Raw genomic sequence first — 21,547 nt, 5'->3', positions numbered from 1 at the left:
TGCACTCCCTTTCTGTCCTGATTATTCCCCTTCTTCTATATCTATATTGCCACATTCTCTCTCTCAAGTTAAGTTGAAAACTGTTTTAGTTAAGTATAAAAGTCTAAATTTTGTATTAAGTAACGATCCTGCCGATGTCAACGGCACAAGAGAAACGTATTTCCAAGGACGAACGGAGTGAAAAGGAGAACGCAAATCAAAGCATGGGATGTGATGAACAATAGATAAGTCGAAAGTTTTTGAAAAGTGTGTAGTGTCAACTTCTACCGTCGGTGTCGGAGGGGGACTGTCCTCATTCTAAGTATAAGTATGTATATTTGTATATGTTAAAAAGTAGCTATGTATGTTTTTAATCCCCCCCTTCTCTGTCTGTCCCTCCCCTCCCCCCCCCTCTCTCTCTCTCTCTCTCTCTCTCTCTCTCTCTCTCTCTCTCTCTCTCTCTCTCTCTCTCTCCCTTGTATATATAGATATGCATGTATGTAACATGCCATCTTCTAAATATGTGTATTGTTCTATTTTTTGGGGTTAGGGCTTAATTTAAGTTAGCAAACTTATGCTTAAATCCCATTTGTACTTATTTGACAAAATAAATATATTTAAATCAAAAAAGGATCTGATTAACATAACTGCGGTCAAGTTTAATGTGTATGATGGTGTTATTCTGTTTCAGACTTGCCTGAGGAGGTTAAAGATCTGAATGACATAACTGCGGTCAAGTTTAACGTGTATGATGGTGTTATTCTGTTTCAGACTTGCCTGAGGAGGTTAAAGATCTCAATGACATAACTGCGGTCAAGTTTAATGTGTATGATGGTGTTATTCTGTTTCAGACTTGCCTGAGGAGGTTAAAGATCTGATTGACATAACTGCGGTCAAGTTTAATGTGTATGATGGTGTTATTCTGTTTCAGACTTGCCTGAGGAGGTTAAAGATCTGATTGACATAACTGCGGTCAAGTTTAATGTGTATGATGGTATTATTCTGTTTCAGACTTGCCTGAGGAGGTTAAAGATCTGATTGACATAACTGCGGTCAAGTTTAATGTGTATGGTGGTGTTATTCTGTTTCAGACTTGCCTGAGGAGGTTAAAGATCTGATTGACATAACTGCGGTCAAGTTTAATGTGTATGATGATACCTTTACTCATCACACTCTCCTGTATGAACTCACTGACCAGCACCGAGGAAAGGATGCGTTCCTTATTGTCCGAAGGGGTCAACCATTTCAGATGACCATTACCTGTGACAGGCCTTATGACCCCGAAAAAGATGAGTTAAAACTGATCTTTCAGACAGGTATGATATGGCCTGAATTAGCGGATTTTTTAATTAAAGGGTATGCATACTTGTACCTAAAGAATAAGCAAGTGAGACAGACACAAATTGTGTGTATTGAAGAAGATATTACATTAGTGGTAATGGTAACATCCAAATCAGCATTTTTTACTCATTACATATACAGAAGATTTGGTACAGAGCGAAACCTTCATGATGGATGGAATATCATAATATCAGATATCAAAAATAAGTTAAACTGTAAAGTATAAAAACGTCACTTTATATATAAAGATATCCCAATAGGTTTGTTAATCTGTGATAAGTATGAAAACGTCACTTTATATATAAAGATATCCCAATAAGTTTGTTAATCTATCATATAATGACACCTTCTCTTTAAATATGAAAATATCACCAAAAGGGGGTTGTACTGTAATAAGTATAGCCTCGTCATTTTGCATATTAATCTTGTATTTGTTAAACAATAGGTGACCAGCCACTGCCCACGAAGGGAACACTAGTGGAGATGATCTTATCCGATGCTGACCGTCCTAAGCAATGGGGGGCTAAGTTAATTAAATGCTCCAGCAATGACCTTTACCTAGAGGTGACAACTCCCCCATCCTGTTCAGTTGGGCGCTGGAAGGTCAAGGTTAGATCTGTACAGAAGACAGGGGAAACACGCCCACTTTCGAAAATCTACAGCCACACACCACATATCTACATACTGTTTAATCCTTGGTGTAAAGGTATGTACCTGTCTGTATGTTAATTACCTGGTATAAAGGTATGTACCTGTCTGTATGTTAATTACCAGGTATAAAGGTATGTACCTGTCTGTACTGTTAATTACCTGGTGTAAAGGTATGTACCTGTCTGTACTGTTAATTACCTGTTAATTACCTGGTGTAAAGGTATGTACCTGTCTGTACTGTTAATTACCTGGTATAAAGTTATGTAACTGTCTGTACTGTTAATTACCTGGTATAAAGGTATGTACCTGTCTGTATGTTAATTACCTGGTATAAAGGTATGTACCTGTCTGTACTGTTAATTACCTGGTGTAAAGGTATGTACCTGTCTGTACTGTTAATTACCTGGTATAAAGGTATGTACCTGTCTGTATGTTAATTACCTGGTATAAAGGTATGTACCTGTCTGTATGTTAATTACCTGGTATAAAGGTATGTACCTGTCTGTATGTTAATTACCTGGTATAAAGGTATGTACCTGTCTGTATGTTAATTACCTGGTATAAAGGTATGTACCTGTCTGTACTGTTAATTACCTGGTATAAAGGTATGTACCTGTCTGTATGTTTATTACCTGGTATAAAGGTATGTACCTGTCTGTATGTTTATTACCTGGTGTAAAGGTATGTACCTGTCTGTATGTTAATTACCTGGTATAAAGGTATGTACCTGTCTGTACTGTTAATTACCTGGTATAAAGGTATGTACCTGTCTGTATGTTAATTACCTGGTATAAAGGTATGTACCTGTCTGTATGTTAATTACCTGGTATAAGGGTATATACCTGTTTGTGTACTGGGTGATAAATATGTCTGTAAGATCTCTGTATCTGTAATAGTTATCAACATTAAATTGATATTGACGTAGATGACCAGGTTTTCCTTGATGATGACAAACAACTTGATGAGTATGTCTTGAATGATACCGGAAAAGTCTTTGTTGGGAACACGAAGAGAATCTATGGTCGACCTTGGATTTTTGGACAGGTATGTTGGGTGTGAATGTTCTACAGATGTCAAGTTTTATGGCAAAATTTTAGTGTTTTTGTAGGGATTTTTTGACAGCATGTTGATCTCAAAGTTGTGTTTAATTCAAATAAGTTTTCAGTGAAAGTTATACCAAAGGCCAAAGAATTCTTTAAAATCTTGCCTGTCCTGACTTTATTTTGTCCAAATTTTGTCTGAAGCATTTTAGGCGAAGCTGTCTTCAATTGTTATATCTCATAAGCAGTTATTCTCCTTAGGCCTGAGAGATAAGCCATATGGAGCAAACTCTTTAAAATCCTTTTTTTCCTGTTGGAATGTCTGGATTCTGTCCCTATTGTGTCTGAGGCATGCTTGATGAAGGACATAATTGTATAAATATTTTGGCTGGCTACCTGGGGCAGAGGGGTGGGGCCCAATGGAGAAATAGAGATAAATCATTTAACTTCCTACTCCTTCAGTCTAGATAAAGTAATTTCAGCAAATCAAATCCAGTTGAGCGATATAAGCCATATGGGATTTGTTTGTTTGTTGTAGTTTGAGAACCCCGTGTTGGACTGTGTCCTTGACCTTTTGGACAAGAACAGATTTCCAGCAACATTGAGAGGAGACGCTGTCCAGGTTGTTCGCAAGTTAACTGCTCTGGTAAGTGACATTGATGTATACTGTATATACTACAACTATATCTAGTACATTGTATTTAGATAATTTTAACCCCACTCCCATCCCCTCCAACGAAGTTCAAACTGGTTCCATCCAGCCTTCTATTTGTCCGGAGACTACTTTCCACATTATATCCCTTGAAAGGTTTTGATGACACTTGGTTGATACACTTGTTACCTTAATCAATTGCCAAAGTTCGATTAACAGCAAATTCCGCGTGTATATAATGATGCCGCTGTGACCTGATTGGCTGATATCTTTATCACACTCGGATATCTTTTGAAAGACTGGTAGGATTCTGATGACACTTGGTTGTTAACTTAATCCTTTGCCCAAGTTTGATTAATACTTCACATAATTAATGAGACTACTGTGACCTGATTGGCTGATTTCTTTAATCGCTCTTTGGGAAATCTTTCTACACATTATCTTATGAAGGAATGCTAGGATTTTAAGGAAACTTTCTGGATTGACTACTTTAATTCCTTGATCATGTTCGATAATCGGCAAATTCTATGCATATTTTAGGAGACTATTGTGACCTGATTGGCTGATATGTTTTGGCACTCTAACTTGAATGCTTTCCATGCGTTATTTTTTGAAGGAACAAATGAATTATGATGAGACTTGCTCTGTAGACTTGTTACTGTAACCCATTGTTCAAGTCTGATTATCGGTGAATTTTGTGCATATTTAATGAGGCTGCTCTGACCTGATTGACTGATTTTTTTGTCCAGTTTTCCATGTTGCTCTCTTCAAATGTATATATTTTACAAATGACCATGGGCGGGGGGATCTTGATGACTATGTCCTTGTTATTTGATATCATCAGTATGTTGAGTGTTATTTTATGTGCAGGTAAACTCATCAGACGATGACAACGGTGTTGTGACAGGTAACTGGTCAGGTGACTATGAGGGAGGGAAAAAGCCAACATCCTGGACAGGAAGTGTGGCCATCTTGGACGAATACTATAAGACAAAGCTACCTGTGAAATATGGACAGTGTTGGGTTTTCTCTGCTGTAATGACCACCTGTGAGTAACTGATAAGGTGTTTTAACCCATCATCTGATGTAGTTATCATCTGGGGTGCTGATCATCACCAGTCCTTAAACAATTCTTGCTGTCATTATTTCTTTAGAAGTAATGGGGGGATCTTTTTCATATCTTAACGATATGTTTCCCTTTGTTTCCTAGTTGTGCCTTTACCTTTTGAGACGTGGCCATTTTGTATTTTGACAATGGGTTTTTGTTATTTTTCAACAGAATTTCATGGATCTATCTGAAAACCATCTTGGATTATGGCAATAGAAATGTGTAATCAATTATTCTTGAGAAGGATATGATTATTTTTTCTCAATTTTTGTATTAGAGTTTCCTTTGGTCCCTTGCTGTTTCCTTTTATTTCGGAGACTGATCAGGAAAACAAACTGAATGACAGGTAGCCATTTTGGATCATATCTACAGAAAGCCAATAGAGATATTGAAATGGAGGGTGCTGGAATATCTTGGGGATCTCTCATTTCTATCTATTTCTTTTTAAGGATTTACGTAGTAGAGCCAACACCGTTCGTACTAGGTAGATTGCGTGCTAGGTTCCTTTACTTTTCTAGTGTGGGAGGTGACAGCTATTGTAATGTAAATATAGAAACGCGTTCGTAGTTTTATTGTACAGTTTGGTTCCGAGACAGCCCGAGAAACTGTACACTTCCATGAGGCAATGAACCAGTACCACCAATCCATTAAGCCTACGTTTGAGGTCAACCACACAGTGGTAAACTTCCTTGATACCACTATTTACAGATTCCCTGGTGGTAGTCATGGAACCAAACTTCAATAAACCTCCAAACGTGTTCTATATTTACATTACAATAGCTGTCACCCGGCACACCAGAAAAAGAGCATCCCGTTTTCCCAAACACTTAGAATAAGGAAAATTTGTAGCAACCAGGTACATTGTGAGCAAGAATGTTTACTTTTTTCTCTTCATCAAGAGGGGTAATACGTATGTGAGTTATCGCGTGATAATACGTCACAATGTGATTGTAGAGTAGTCATGGAATAGGGTACCAGAATCATAGTACTTTGGGCCTAAAAATTGTAATACTGTCATCCTGATGAAGTCCAGAGAGGGCGAAACCGGTAGACGGTTGATAATAAACATAAAAACACTACTCGGAAGCTGTTATGATTGATATTCTGTACCCGATATTTCATGTCTGTTGCTTTACAGTCAGTGGTTTCAGATAAAGTAAACCTTTAGTGAATTGGTGTGTATAAACATTAAGATTTGGTTGTAACAGTAAAATGTTGAAGGATAATCTGTAACAGCAGGAAGCAATAAAAACAAAACATTTCTTAATGTCAAATGGTGAAACAGGAAACAGAGCTATTTTTACCATAGTTCATTCAGACAAATGATGCCTGATATTAAGCGTATAACTACATATCTTTTATTTCTATACATCAATAAACATTATGTATAAAGAATTACAATTGAAATAACTATCGGAGACATGTATCGATTTAGCAGCATTTTCTACTGATATTTTATCAATCCTTCTTTACAATACTTGATCATCATGTGCTTTAGGTTGTCGAGCCCTAGGCATACCCACACGAAGTATTACCAACTTTGCCTCAGCTCATGATACTGATGTCTCAATCTCTATTGACTACCACTTTGATGAGGAAGGAAACCCTATGAAAGAATACAACATGGACTCAGTCTGGTATATCACACATTACCTTATATAAAAACTGAGTTAATGCAATGATGGTACCCAGAAACTTCAAAACCATCAGGCCTTCCTGAACCTAAACGAAAGTAATCAATACCATTAACACTTCACCTAATATAGGCCAACCTGAACCTACAGGGGAGATAATTAGGATCACAAACATTAAACCAATAGGCCAACCTTAACCTACAGCGGAGATAATTGTACCACAAACACTAAACCAATAGGCATGACTGAACCTACAGGGGAGATAATTAGTATCACAAACACTAAAACAATAGGCCTAACTGAACCTTCCGGGGAGATAATTAGTAATACAAACACTAAACCAATTGGCCAACCTAAACCTAGAGGGGAGATAATTAGTACCACAAACACTAAACCAATAGGCCTAACTGAACTGACAGGGGAGATAATAAGTAATAAAAACACTAAACCAATAGACTAACCTGAACCTACAGGGGAGATAATAAGTACCACAAACACTAAACCAATAGGCCTAACTGAACCTTCCGGGGAGATAATTAGTACCACAAACACTAAACCAACAGGCCTAACTGACCCTACAAGGGAGATAATTAGTAATACAAACACTAAACCAATAGACCAACCTGAACCTACAGGGGAGATAATAAGTACCACAAACACTAAACCAATAGGCCTAACTGACCCTACAAGGGAGATAATTAGTAATACAAACACTAAACCAATAGACCAACCTGAACCTACAGGGGAGATAATAAGTACCACAAACACTAAACCAATAGGCCAACCTGAATCTACAGGGGAGATAATTAGTACCACAAACACTAAACCAATAGGCATGACTGAACCTACAGGGGAGATAATAAGTACCACAAACACTAAACCAACAGGCCTAACTGACCCTACAGGGGAGATCATTAGTACCACGAACACTAAAACAATAGGCCAACCTGAACCTACAGGGGAGATAATAAGTACCACAAACACTAAACCAATAGGCCTAACTGACCCTACAGGGGAGATCATTAGTACCACAAACACTAAACCAATAGGCATGACTGAACCTACAGGGGAGATAATTAGTATCACAAACACTTAACCAATAGGCCAACCTTAACCTACAGCGGAGATAATTGTACCACAAACACTAAACCAATAGGCCAACCTGAACCTACAGGGGAGATAATAAGTACCACAAACACTAAACCAATAGGCCTAACTGACCCTACAGGGGAGATCATTAGTACCACGAACATTAAAAAAATTGGCCAACCTAAACCTAGAGGGGAGATAATTAGTACCACAAACACTAAACCAATAGGCCTAACTGAACCTTCCGGGGAGATAATTAGTAATACAAACACTAAACCAATAGGCCAACCTAAACCTAGAGGGGAGATAATTAGTACCACAAACACTAAACCAATAGGCCTAACTGAACCTTCCGGGGAGATAATTAGTAATACAAACACTAAACCAATTGGCCAACCTAAACCTAGAGGGGAGATAATTAGTACCACAAACACTAAACCAATAGGCCTAACTGAACCTTCCGGGGAGATAATTAGTAATACAAACACTAAACCAATTGGCCAACCTAAACCTAGAGGGGAGATAATTAGTACCACAAACACTAAACCAATAGGCCTAACTGAACTGACAGGGGAGATAATAAGTAATAAAAACACTAAACCAATTGGCCAACCTAAACCTAGAGGGGAGATAATTAGTACCACAAACACTAAACCAATAGGCCTAACTGAACTGACAGGGGAAATAATAAGTAATAAAAACACTAAACCAATAGACCAACCTTAACCTACAGGGGAGATAATAAGTACCACAAACACTAAACCAACAGGCCTAACTGACCCTACAGGGGAGATGATTAGTACCACGAACACTAAAACAATAGGCCAACCTGAACCTACAGGGGAGATAATAAGTACCACAAACACTAAACCAATAGGCCTAACTGACCCTACAGGGGAGATCATTAGTACCACGAACACTAAAACTATAGGCCAACCTGAACCTAGAGGGGAGATAATTAGTACCACAAACACTAAACCAATAGGCCTAACTGACCCTACAGGGGAGATAATTAGTACCACAATCACTAAACCAATAGGCCTAACTGAACTTACAGGGGAGATAATTAGTACCACAAACACTAAACCAATAGGCCTAACTGACCATACAGGGGAGATAATTAGTTATACAAACACTAAAACAATAGGCCTTACTTAAACTACATTTGAGATAATTAGAACCACAAACACTAAACCAATAAGCCAACCTTAACCTACAGGGGAGATAATTAGTATCACAAACACTAAACCAATAGGCCTAACTGAACCTACAGGGGAGATAATTAGTATCACAAACACTAAACCAATAGGCCTAACTGAACCTAAAAGGGAGATAATTTATACCAAAAACACTAAACCTACTTAGATGTTAATAGCATTATTAATGATAAAATGACTTCATAGAAAAGAGTTGAAAAACAAAATGTTTTCTCCCAACAGGAACTTTCATGTGTGGAATGATGTGTGGATGGCACGTCCTGATATTACGAACCAGGAATACGGAGGCTGGCAGGCATGTGATGCTACTCCACAGGAAACCAGTCAAGGTATTTTACTTAATAGTCCAGCTAGTTGTTACATTCAGCAGAATACAATTTTTTCACTATTTACCTCTGCCTGATTCACTAGAATAATTAAGATATTTAACATTAGATAGACTAGCCACCAAAAATGAGTTTACAATTTGTAGACACTGATTGAACCAGAAGATTATCATATAGTGTTTCTATTACAGGACTGTATCGCTGTGGACCCTGCCCTCTCATGGCCATTAAGAACGGGAATGTAAATGTTCCCTATGATGGACAATTTATATTCGCAGAAGTAAATGCTGACAAAGTATACTGGCAAAGGGTTGATGGCACAATGAAGAAAATCAAAGTCAAAAGTCAAGGGTAATTTTTCATTTAAAATTTTCAGGTTTTAATGTTGCATACAGTTTTAGTTAACAGACCAAAAAAATCATTATTTGTGTCAAAAAGACCAAAGACCAATGGCTCCCACCATTAAATCTTTATATCATGGGGACAATTGGCTTCCATCATTCAAGAACTTATGCCCCAGAGGAATTTTGATTCCCACCATTGAATGGTTTTTATTTGTCCTCTGCAAGACTGATCTTTTCTTTTCTCTCTTGCTCTCCTTGTAATCATTTGGTAACCTTGAAATACCATATATGAAATCAGGCCCCACTTGTATAAAACATCTCAACTTGAGATTTCAAGTCGAGATTTTCCTCAGCTGATATCTCCTCAAAAACGGCTTGTATGAAATTTTCTCAATGAACAGGAGGAAGGCATCGGCTAGGATGTCCTGAAATTCCTTGAGGAATTTTCATACAAGATATTATCAAGGAGATATTAGCTGAGGAAAATCTGGGCTTGAGGAAATCTCAAGTTGAGATATTTTAAACAAGTGGGGCCTGGTATAAGAACTAGCTGACAGTTACTAACTTCAGCTGTCAAAGTCCAGTCTCTGGTCAGCCATTTAGTATACTTCAACACAGAACTACCTAGGTAAATGAGAACAACTCAAGACCATTGGGAACTTAGTAGTTAAGTTTCAGAGATATCTTTATAACATATTTCAGCTCATTTCAGCAAAATGAAGATGATCAACTGTCTGGTACAATGAAAGACCATGGGGAACAAACACATTAAGTTTGAGAAATATCTTCTAGAGTATACTTCAAATAATAGCAATATTAAACTTCAGATAACAAAAAATCTTGAGCAAGCAATAACCACAAACTTCAATGGTCAAAATCCAAGATGGTTCCCTATTGGCCAATTGGTTTCACAGATTGCACCTTAAAAATGAATGGGTACCATAATGGACAGGGGAACTAACATCTTTAATTTGAAAAATGTCCTTTTAGTACTTCTCAAGAAATAGCGAGGGCAAAACACCAATTTTTCAAAATCCAAGATGGCTACCTGTATGTCTGTTTGTGTCACTGCATTGATCAATCTCAAAATCAAATGGGCACCAGTAGGGACAGAGAGGAACCCACATCTTAAGTTTGAGAATATCCTTCCAGTACTTCTCAAGAAATGATGAGATGATAACACTAACAGTAATCCTCCATCTGATGGTGATTGTAATAGTGCTGGCTCCGTAATGTTTGTCTTGATAGATACATCTTTACATAGATGCACAAATTGTAATAATTTGCAATAGAACATTCCAGTAAAAGAATGTTTCACTAATTTTGTTCATTGCAGCAAGCGCTATATTTACATAGTGCCAGGGTCTGGGTCAAAGGTCAAGGCCATAACCACAAAATGTATGGTTATGTATGTTATCCACATGTCATACAGTCGTGTCTACAATAGTCTGAATAAACTGCCCAATCCTTTCATGATACTTCACTGAACTGTCTCTGTCATAAAGTAAAATGTTGATGCCAAAGGTTATGTTCTCAGCAGCTTTATACCATTTTGTCTGGAAGAATCAGGTAACAAATGCTTCACTGATTTTAATGAGGACAAAACCTTAGTTTCTGACATTATATACCAGGTCCCCATCACGCTGTAGGTCGAGATGCAGGGACAAGGTCACATCAGTTAAAGATAAATACAATCACTGAATTGTTTCTTACACCTGGCTTGGACCTGTATGAAGTGTAAAGGTCATAAGTCGAAGGTCAATGTTAAATTAACTCATTGTTAACATTACCTTTTCTGTAAACATTATAGAAGAAAAAAACATACTAGGCCAATCATAATGAGATTATGTGGAACCTTATATCAAGGCTTAGGTGCATCAAATATATGCTTTATTCTCAAATATAAAAAATGTTTGCCTATTACAAATCAATAAGGAATTGTCTCGGCTTGAAGTGCCTTTTTATGTTTATAACACAAGTATTAAGCATGATATTTTCAGGCATTCAGTGTAACCATATTCTACATTCAGTGTGATATCATCCAACATTCAGTGTAACATTATTTTACATTCAGTGTGACCTTATTTTATATTCATTTGTGCCCTTTTTATATTCAGTGTGACGTTGTTTTACATTCAGTGTGACCTTATTTTACATTCATTGTGAACTTATTTTACATTCAGTATGACGTTATTTTTCATTCAGTGTGATGTTATTTTATATTCAGTGTTACTTGATTTTACATTCAATGTGACCTTATTTTACATTAAGTGTGACCTTTTATCCATTCAGTGTGACCTTATTTTTCATTCAGTGTCACAATATTTTATATTCAGTGTTACCTTATTTTACTTTCAGTGTGACCTTATTTTACATTCATTGTGAACTTATTTTACATTTAGTGTGACCTTATTTTACATTCATTGTAAACTTATTTTACATTTAGTGTGACCTTATTTTACATTCATTGTGAACTTATTTTACATTTAGTGTGACCTTATTTTACATTCATTGTGAACTTATTTTACATTTAGTGTGACCTTATTTTACATTCATTGTGAACTTATTTTACATTTAGTGTGACCTTATATTACATTCATTGTGAACTTATTTTACATTTAGTGTGACCTTATATTACATTCATTGTGAACTTATTTTACATTCAGTGTGACCTTACTTTACATTCATTGTGAACTTATTTTACATTTAGTGTGACCTTATTTTACATTCATTGTGAACTTATTTTACATTTAGTGTGACCTTATTTTACATTCATTGTGACAATATTTTACATTCAGTGTGACCTTACTTTACATTCAGTGTGACCTTATTTTACATTCAGTGTGACCTTATTTTACATTCAATGTGACCTTATTTTACATTCAGTGTGACCTTATTTTACATTCAGTGTGACCTTATTTTACATTCAGTGTGACCTTATTTTACATTCAATGTGACCTTATTTTACATTCAGTGTGACTTTATTTTTCATCCAGTGTTACCTTATTTTTCATTCAGTGTGACCTTACTTTACATTCAGTGTGACCTTACTTTACATTCAGTGTGACCTTACTTTACATTCAGTGTGACCTTATTTTACATTCAGTGTGACCTTATTTTACATTCAATGTGACCTTATTTTACATTCAGTGTTACCTTATTTTACATTCAGTGTGACCTTACTTTACATTCAATGTGACCTTATTTTACATTCAGTGTTACCTTATTTTACATTCAATGTGACCTTATTTTACATTCAGTGTGACCTTATTTTACATTCAGTGTGACCTTATTTTACATTCAGTGTGACCTTATTTTACATTCAGTGTGACCTTACTTTACATTCAATGTGACCTTATTTTACATTCAGTGTGACCTTATTTTTCATTCAGTGTTCCCTTATTTTTCATTTAGTGTGTCCTTAGTTTACATTCAGTGTGTCCTTAATTTACATTCAGTGTGACCTTATTTTTCCTTCAGTGTGACCTTATTTTACATTTAGTGTGACCTTACTTTACATTCAGTGTAACGTTATTTTACATTCAGTATGACCTTATTTTACATTAAGTGTGACCTTATTTTCATTCAGTGTTCCCTTATTTTACATTTAGTGTGACCTTACTTTACATTCAGTGTGACCTTATTTTACATTCAGTATGACCTTATTTTACATTAAGTGTGACCTTATTTTCATTCAGTGTTCCCTTATTTTACATTTAGTGTGACATTACTTTACATTCAGTGTGACCTTATTTTACATTCAGTGTGACCTTATTTTACATTTAGTGTGACCTTACTTTACATTCAGTGTAACGTTATTTTACATTCAGTATGACCTTATTTTACATTAAGTGTGACCTTATTTTCATTCAGTGTTCCCTTATTTTACATTTAGTGTGACATTACTTTACATTCAGTGTGACCTTATTTTACATTCAGTGTAACGTTATTTTACATTCAGTGTTTCCTTATTTTACATTTATTATGTCCTTATTTTTCATTCAGTGGGATCTTATTTAATATTTAGCTTTTGTTTTGTTTGCAGTGTTGGTCAGTATATAAGTACCTTGAGACCTAAGGCCATGGAGAGCTTCAGTTCCTCCTTACAGTCCCCATGTAGGGACAGTCGCTGGGATGACATCACTAGCCAATACAAGTACACAGAAGGTAACTCTATCATACATCAAAAGGTTTTCTCTTTCAATCTGGAAATGTCACTATTCATAATTTGGTTATCAATATATTTATCCTTGTCAGTGTCAGTTGTAAGACACATCTAGAAACGCAGGTATTCACTTCATCATTTTCAACATTTTGAAATGCTGGAATATTTGTAAAATGAAATGAAAATATCAGTATATTTCCAGTTCATAAATCATGCCTTTCCCAGTTAATGCTCAATATAATTGATGAAACACCAAATGGAAATTGAGTACCATCTCCAAATTTCTTGATATAACTTATTTCTTACTTGTTTAGAATGCATAGAATTTTTCATTAGACTGTATGTGTTTTAAGTATCTAAGTCATGTAATGTTACATGTCAAAGGTCAGATGAGTCAGTGTATAGTAATGTTGAAGTGATAACGCATTATTACTTTATTTTGTAACATTTTCTTTGTTAAATTTAGGTCATAGGTGAAGATATATGTTTATGTCATGTTATAAAAGATACAGTGAAATCTGAGTCAAGGTATATCTGGGATGGTAGGTAAATGTTGTCACAAATACCAAGGTACAAATGGACAGTCCAATTCACTCTGTTTGTAATATGTTTTTGACTGGACAAAACAAACAATTTGCAACAGTATATGTAGATAGTCACAATATTCTTATATTTGTGTTGATGATTCGTTATTGTTGTGTATTACGTACTAATTGTTGTTGTTTACAATGACGTAACCAGTAAAACTCAATTTGTAGTGTGATTGTCTTACCTCGTATGGAACTTATTTTGCTACTGTCAGCCAAATATGAGCTGTTACATAAACCTGAATATTCTTATATCTATTTATAATCATCACAGTGTATATCTATATATAACCATCACAGCATATATTTATATACAACCATCTCATTATGGAATTACTTGTATTACAGATGTAGACACATTGTGGATTTCCCCTAAATACCTGTATTTCAGAACTAGACTTGTACAATGCTGTTTCAATAGTGCACCAAATATATTAAAGACATACTTAAGTTAAATGTAAATTTATTTCATTCCAATATGAGATGATTAAATAGATACAGCAAACCACAATTTGAAAAGGGTATTAACACAAGTAACTTTAAAGACTGTTGAAGTTACTCTAACTACACATCAAAGCATCTCAGTTGAGACAACCTCTTGAAGACAGGATTTAGCCTTTTACGATGTCACCATAGCTCTTTTACACCTGTGTGACCTTTAAACATAAAAATAATTCAAATGTGTTCAAGGTCATATGGCATCTAGAATTGAGTAGGTGATTTAATTGCCTTTATTTGTGTTATGTTGTGGTTCTATAAAGTTCTATCTTTGAATAAAGGTACTGGAGCAGAGAGAGCTGCAGTATACACCGCTAACCTGACAGGATGCTTGGCTGGTCTGTATGACCAACCTCTAGAGGAAAGTCATGTAAGTTTATATTAGGTACTAGACATTGTAGGGCTACACATCTAGCCTCAGCTAACCCTACAATTACTACTTTGTCCTTCTGTCCATCTGTTTTTGTCACTAACTACTACAGCAGTTAAATATCATCAAAGAACATTTTGTACACGTTTCCCTCTTAATTCTTCACGGCTAATTCAACATGTATATAAATACACCCTAATATCCAAGGAAAAATTTGTCAGCTCATATACATAATGTACAGTGCCCTGTATTCATCTGTAACTAAATTTGTATCGGTATTTATTAATTATTACCTCATCAGAAGATATCAAATATTGTGTATTACAGGACGTCTCAGTGAGAGTGGTTGACAAAAAACAAGGTAATTACGGAGAGGACATTACAGTTGATGTGGAGTTTGAGAACCTATCCAAGGAAAAGCGTTCAATAATTGGGACATGGTGTCTACAAAGTTTTTACTCTACCGGAGTACTGGCTCATGATGTGAGATCAGAGAAGCTTGATATTACCCTCAGCCCAGCAGAGAGTAAGTCTTCTGTATAACCACATATTGATATTACCCTCAGCCCAACAGAGAGTAAGTCTTCTGTATAACCACATATTGATATTACCCTCAGCCCAACAGAGAGTAAGTCTTCTGTATAACCACATATTGATATTACCCTCAGCCCAGCAGAGAGTAAGTCTTCTGTATTACCACATATTGATATTACCCTCAGCCCAGCATAGAGTAAGTCTTCTGTATAACCACATATTGATATTACCCTCAGCCCAGCATAGAGTAAGTCTTCTGTATAGCCACATATTGATATTACCTCAGCCCAGCATAGAGTAAGTCTTCTGTATAACCACATATTGATATTACCCTCAGCCCAACAGAGAGTAAGTCTTCTGTATAACCACATATTGATATTACCCTCAGCCCAACAGAGAGTAAGTCTTCTGTATTACCACATATTGATATTACCCTCAGCCCAGCAGAGAGTACGTCTTCTGTATAACCACATATTGATATTACCCTCAGCCCAACAGAGAGTAAGTCTTCTGTATTACCACATATTGATATTACCCTCAGCCCAGCATAGAGTAAGTCTTCTGTATAACCACATATTGATATTACCCTCAGCCCAACAGAGAGTAAGTCTTCTGTATAGCCACATAATGATATTACCCTCAGCCCAGCAGAGAGTACGTCTTCTGTATAACCACATATTGATATTACCCTCAGCCCAGCAGAGAGTAAATCTTCTGTATAACCACATATTGATATTACCCTCAGCCCAGCAGAGAGTAAGTCTTCTGTATAACCACAGAATGATATTACCCTCAGCCCAACAGAGAGTAAATCTTCTCTATAACCACATATTGATGTTACCCACAGCCCAGCAGAGAGTAAATATTTTCTATAACCATAGACTGTAATACACAGATGTAGTCATTAAGGGAATTAATGTTGAGAGATTAAATATCTATGAGTATTTTTTAGAAGAAAGGACATGATTAAACTTATATAAAAAAACAATAAGGTCTTTTTTAAAAAGAATGAAATGTTGAGATTTTTAATTGAAAAACAATGAAATTTTAGGCAAGAAATTAATTATTTAAACTCTGTTAAAGATTAGGTTTTTAAAAAAGCAAAGAAATGTTCAAATTCACGAAAGATGATTCTCTTTTGGAGGAATTTGGACCCTTGTTAACACAGCTCAACAGATCCGTTTTACAAATATTCCCTCATTTTCCCACAGAGGCATCTAAACAGATGTGTATAACCTTTGAGGAGTACAACAAGAAAACAATGGAAGGCTGCTATTTTAAGACTTTGTGTATATGTACAGTAAAGGAGACCAATCAGACAGCTTCGGAAGATGATGATTTTCGACTCATCAAACCTGACCTGGACCTTGAGGTGAGGTTGTGCATAAAGGCTCTGTTTACAGGATATAGATTACTATTTACAAATTAAACGGTATCAAGGCTGCTTTGTCACTTTAATAGTCTGTTATGGTATCATTGATAACATTCATATGATCTTCTTTTACATGAAAAAGATAAAAAGTCAGTGATTTTCTGACTATAGAAACATAATGAGTTCGTTGGTATGATAAGATGTGTTATGGTGTTGTTTAGGTACCAGCTTTGTATTATGAGATGTGTTATGATGTTGTTTAGGTACCAGCTGTGTGGTATGATAAGATGTGTTATGGTGTTGTTTAGGTACCAGCTGTGTGGTATGATGAGATGTGTTATGATGTTGTTTAGGTACCAGCTGTGTGGTATGATGAGATGTGTTATGATGTTGTTTAGGTACCAGCTGTGTGGTATGATGAGATGTGTTATGGTGTTGTTTAGGTACCAGCTGTGTGGTATGAGATGTGTTATGATGTTGTTTAGGTACCAGCTGTGTGGTATGATGAGATGTGTTATGATATTGTTTAGGTACCAGCTGTGTAGTATGATGAGATGTGTTATGATGTTGTTTAGGTACCAGCTGTGTGGTATGATGAGATGTGTTATGATGTTGTTTAGGTACCAGCTGTGTAGTAAGATGTATCATGATGTTGTTTAGGTGCCTGCCGTGGTACAAGTTGGAGACACATTTAAGGTAATAGTGACGTTCCAGAACCCACTACCAGTTGTTCTGACACTTTGTAACTTGGAGGTCGAAGGACCAGGCCTGCGGAAACCTAAAAACATCAAACAGAAGTAAGTCTGTTTACCTTTGATCTCTGTTAATTCTGTTGTCTGTAAGATTGACATTTTTAGCCCACCATCATCAGATTGCCCTTTGTCTGTGGTTTCTAAAGAGCTATCAGATAGATAATCTTTTCATCTCTATATTCCCCTTTTGTCCCTAGTTGTTCATCTTCCGACTAATCAGAAAAACAAACTGACGGAAGGGCGGCGATCTTGGATACAGATTATTAAAGAACGTTATCACTATTTCTTGGGATAAAGTACTGAATTGAACTTTCCCAAAGTCTACATGTTGTTTCCCAATGACCCCTAGCTGTGCTAATTTGATTTTGGAAATCAAATCCAAACGAGAGAAGAGAAGCGAAAACCATCCAATTAAAAAGAACAAATAAAGATTTGATGATGCATCCCCCTAGGATCTCTAGTGATTTTACAGTGAGGTAATTATCGTTTAGACCTATAAAATGCTACATATTGTTCAGATATATTAACTCAGATCAGAGTACCAACATGGTCCCTTGGATGAATATCATAATTCACTTAGAAAAGAAATGTGATTTTCACCTGGGAACAAGGATTACAGGTATATTACGGTATTCATAAGGTTTTTTGTATTACACAATTGCGCAAAATTTGAATTCATAATCTGCTGGACTATCAAGCTTTCCATGCACATAAACTGTGTAATACATAAACTGATGTACGACAAGAAACAAACAGAAGGACGGAAAGATTTTAAAAGGGCCATAAACACATATGTTCCTGGTAAAACCTTGTCGTCCATCATTTTGTATATTACACAGCTGATGTTCCTGGTAAAACCTTGTCGTCCATCAGTTTGTATATTACACAGCTGATGTTCCTGGTAAAACCTTGTCGTCCATCATTTTGTATATTACACAGTTTATGTTCCTGGTAAAACCTTGTCGTCCATCAGTTTGTATATTACACAGTTTATATGTCAGGTAAAACCTTGTCGTCCATCAGTTTGTATATTACACAGTTTATATGTCAGGTAAAACCTTGTCGTCCATCAGTTTGTATAATACACAGTTTATATGTCTGGTAAAACCTTGTTGTCCATCAGTTTGTATATTACACAGTTTATATGTCTGGTAAAACCTTGTCGTCCATCAGTTTGTATATTACACAGTTTATATGTCAGGTAAAACCTTGTCGTCCATCAGTTTGTATAATACACAGTTTATATGTCTGGTAAAACCTTGTTGTCCATCAGTTTGTATATTACACAGTTTATATGTCAGGTAAAACCTTGTCGTCCATCAGTTTGTATATTACACAGCTGATGTTCCTGGTAAAACCTTGTCGTCCATCAGTTTGTATATTACACAGTTTATGTTCCTGGTAAAACCTTGTCGTCCATCAGTTTGTATATAACACAGCTGATGTTCCTGGTAAAACCTTGTCGTCCATCAGTTTGTATATAACACAGTTTATGTTCCTGGCAAAACCTTGTCGTCCATCAGTTTGTATATTACACAGTTTATATGTCTGGTAAAACCTTGTCGTCCATCAGTTTGTATATTACACAGCTGATGTTCCTGGTAAAACCTTGTCGTCCATCAGTTTGTATATTACACAGTTTATTTGTCTGGTAAAACCATGTCGTCCATCAGTTTGTATATTACACAGTTTATATGTCTGGTAAAACCTTGTCGTCCATCAGTTTGTATATTACACAGCTGATGTTCCTGGTAAAACCTTGTCGTCCATCAGTTTGTATATTACACAGTTTATGTTCCTGGTAAAACCTTGTCGTCCATCAGTTTGTATATAACACAGCTGATGTTCCTGGTAAAACCTTGTCGTCCATCAGTTTGTATATTACACAGCTGATGTTCCTGGTAAAACCTTGTCGTCCATCAGTTTGTATATTACACAGCTGATGTTCCTGGTAAAACCTTGTCGTCCATCAGTTTGTATATTACACAGTTTATTTGTCTGGTAAAACCATGTCGTCCATCAGTTTGTATATTACACAGTTTATATGTCTGGTAAAACCTTGTCGTCCATCAGTTTGTATATTACACAGCTGATGTTCCTGGTAAAACCTTGTCGTCCATCAGTTTGTATATTACACAGTTTATGTTCCTGGTAAAACCTTGTCGTTCATCAGTTTGTATATAACACAGCTGATGTTCCTGGTAAAACCTTGTCGTCCATCAGTTTGTATATTACACAGCTGATGTTCCTGGTAAAACCTTGTCGTCCATCAGTTTGTATATTACACAGCTGATGTTCCTGGTAAAACCTTGTCGTCCATCAGTTTGTATAAAACACATTGTATGTTCTTTTTTGGTCCATATTTATCCTTGTTTCAGTCCTGTGGGAGCTAAGCAGACCTTTAGATATGAAGTAGAGATGACTGCATCTAAACCAGGAACCAGAACAATCATCGCCAACTTTGATTCAATGGAAATTGTCGATATCAATGGCTGCTGTGAAATAGAGGTCAAGGAGGAAACACAATTTTGAGATGTTCAGTTGATGTTTTTACCATAAAATAACAATGAACTGGAACCATGCATTTTACTCTTGCAATTCATTTTAAGCTTACCGGAAATATATTTCGAATTCTGGGCTTGTCCTTGCTAGAAGATTTAATGTACATTGAAAGCGAACCCTGCAGTACTTAATGACCAAAAAGTTAGTTCCTCATGTTACAATGTAAGTTTGGATAAGGACGATGAAGGTCACACTTAACTGTAATACCAGGAAGGAAAAGACGAGGAGGAACATATAAGCAAATGATAGGGTAGATTTACAACATGTCACCAGAACACTGACGTTCGTCGGCGGGACGACGCGTGGACACAGGAGGCGATGGAAGACAGGGTAGAAAACCTGTTAAGCATGAGATTTACAGATGTTAAAGTGATCTCATTCTGTTAATTCTCCAATACACTAACACAAACAAATCTAATAAAAAAGGCTGCTTATGGAGGATTGATTCATTTGTTACCGTTATGTCAGAAGTCGAGTGGGTTGATTTCATCGTAGGAGATTCCAGGAGTTAGAATTAGGGTCTTCCAATTTATCTGGAGGGTGGATTCCATAAATATCAGGCGGGTTGATTTATTTGGTGGGGGGGGGGGGGGGGGGGGGGGGGGGGGGTTACATACATTAGGTTGGGTTGATTTATTTGTAAGAGGGGATTCTAGAAGTTAGTTGGGTTTATTTGTTTTTAGGGGGGATTCCATAAGTTAGGCGGGTTGATGTGTTTGTAAGGAGGAGGGGTAAGATGGGTTGATGTGTTTGTAAGGAGGGGGTAAGATAGATTGATGTGTTTGTAAGGGGGAGGGGGTACGATGGGATGATGTGTTTGGAAGGGGGAAGGGGTAAGATGGGTTGATGTGTTTGTAAGGAGGAGGGTGTAAGATAGATTGATGCGTTTGTAAGGGGGAGGGGTACAATGGGATGATGTGTTTGTAAGGGGGAAGGGGTAAAATGGGTTAATGTGTTTGTAAGGGGGAGGGAGTAAGATGTGTTGATGTGTTTGTAAGGGGGAGGGGGTAAGATATGTTGATGTGTTTTAAGGGGGAGGGGGTTGATGTGTTTGTAAAGGGGAGGGGTATGTGTTGATGTGTTTTTAATGGGGGGGGGTAAGATGTGTTGATGTGTTTTTAATGGGGAGGGGGTAAGATGTGTTGATGTGTTTTTATGTGTTTTTAGGGGGAGGGAGTCAGATAGGTTGATGTGTTTGTAAAGGGGGAGGGATTAAGATGTGTTGATGTGTTTTTAATGGGGAGGGGGTAAGATGTGTTGATGTGTTTTTAAGGGTGAGGGGGTAAGATGTGTTGATGTGTTTGTAAGGGGGAGGGGGTAAGATAT

The 21,547-nt window shown here is 36.5% G+C and overlaps 1 protein-coding gene across 1 annotated transcript; it reads left to right on the top strand.

Annotated features, from left to right (window-relative positions):
- Nucleotides 1–881: 881 nt before the first annotated feature.
- LOC132561635 (hemocyte protein-glutamine gamma-glutamyltransferase-like) lies at nt 882–20,659 on the top strand. Its single transcript, XM_060226335.1, has 15 exons — nt 882–885; nt 1,071–1,295; nt 1,766–2,026; nt 2,897–3,015; nt 3,550–3,657; nt 4,534–4,711; nt 6,270–6,408; nt 8,934–9,040; nt 9,229–9,388; nt 13,427–13,548; nt 14,913–15,001; nt 15,329–15,527; nt 16,747–16,907; nt 17,568–17,704; nt 20,038–20,659. The coding sequence occupies exons 1-15, from the start codon at nt 882–884 to the stop codon at nt 20,189–20,191; spliced, it is 2,163 nt and encodes a 720-aa protein (XP_060082318.1). The 3' UTR covers nt 20,192–20,659.
- Nucleotides 20,660–21,547: the final 888 nt, after the last annotated feature.

The sequence above is a fragment of the Ylistrum balloti genome, unplaced genomic scaffold (genome assembly GCF_031769215.1).
Source record: "Ylistrum balloti isolate Yb309-2 unplaced genomic scaffold, AGI_CSIRO_Ybal_v1 Utg371248, whole genome shotgun sequence".
In the NCBI taxonomy this organism is placed as follows: Eukaryota; Metazoa; Mollusca; class Bivalvia; order Pectinida; family Pectinidae; genus Ylistrum; species Ylistrum balloti.
The sequence above is the reverse complement of the archived record's forward strand: the minus strand, read 5'-3'. Positions and strand labels throughout refer to the sequence as shown.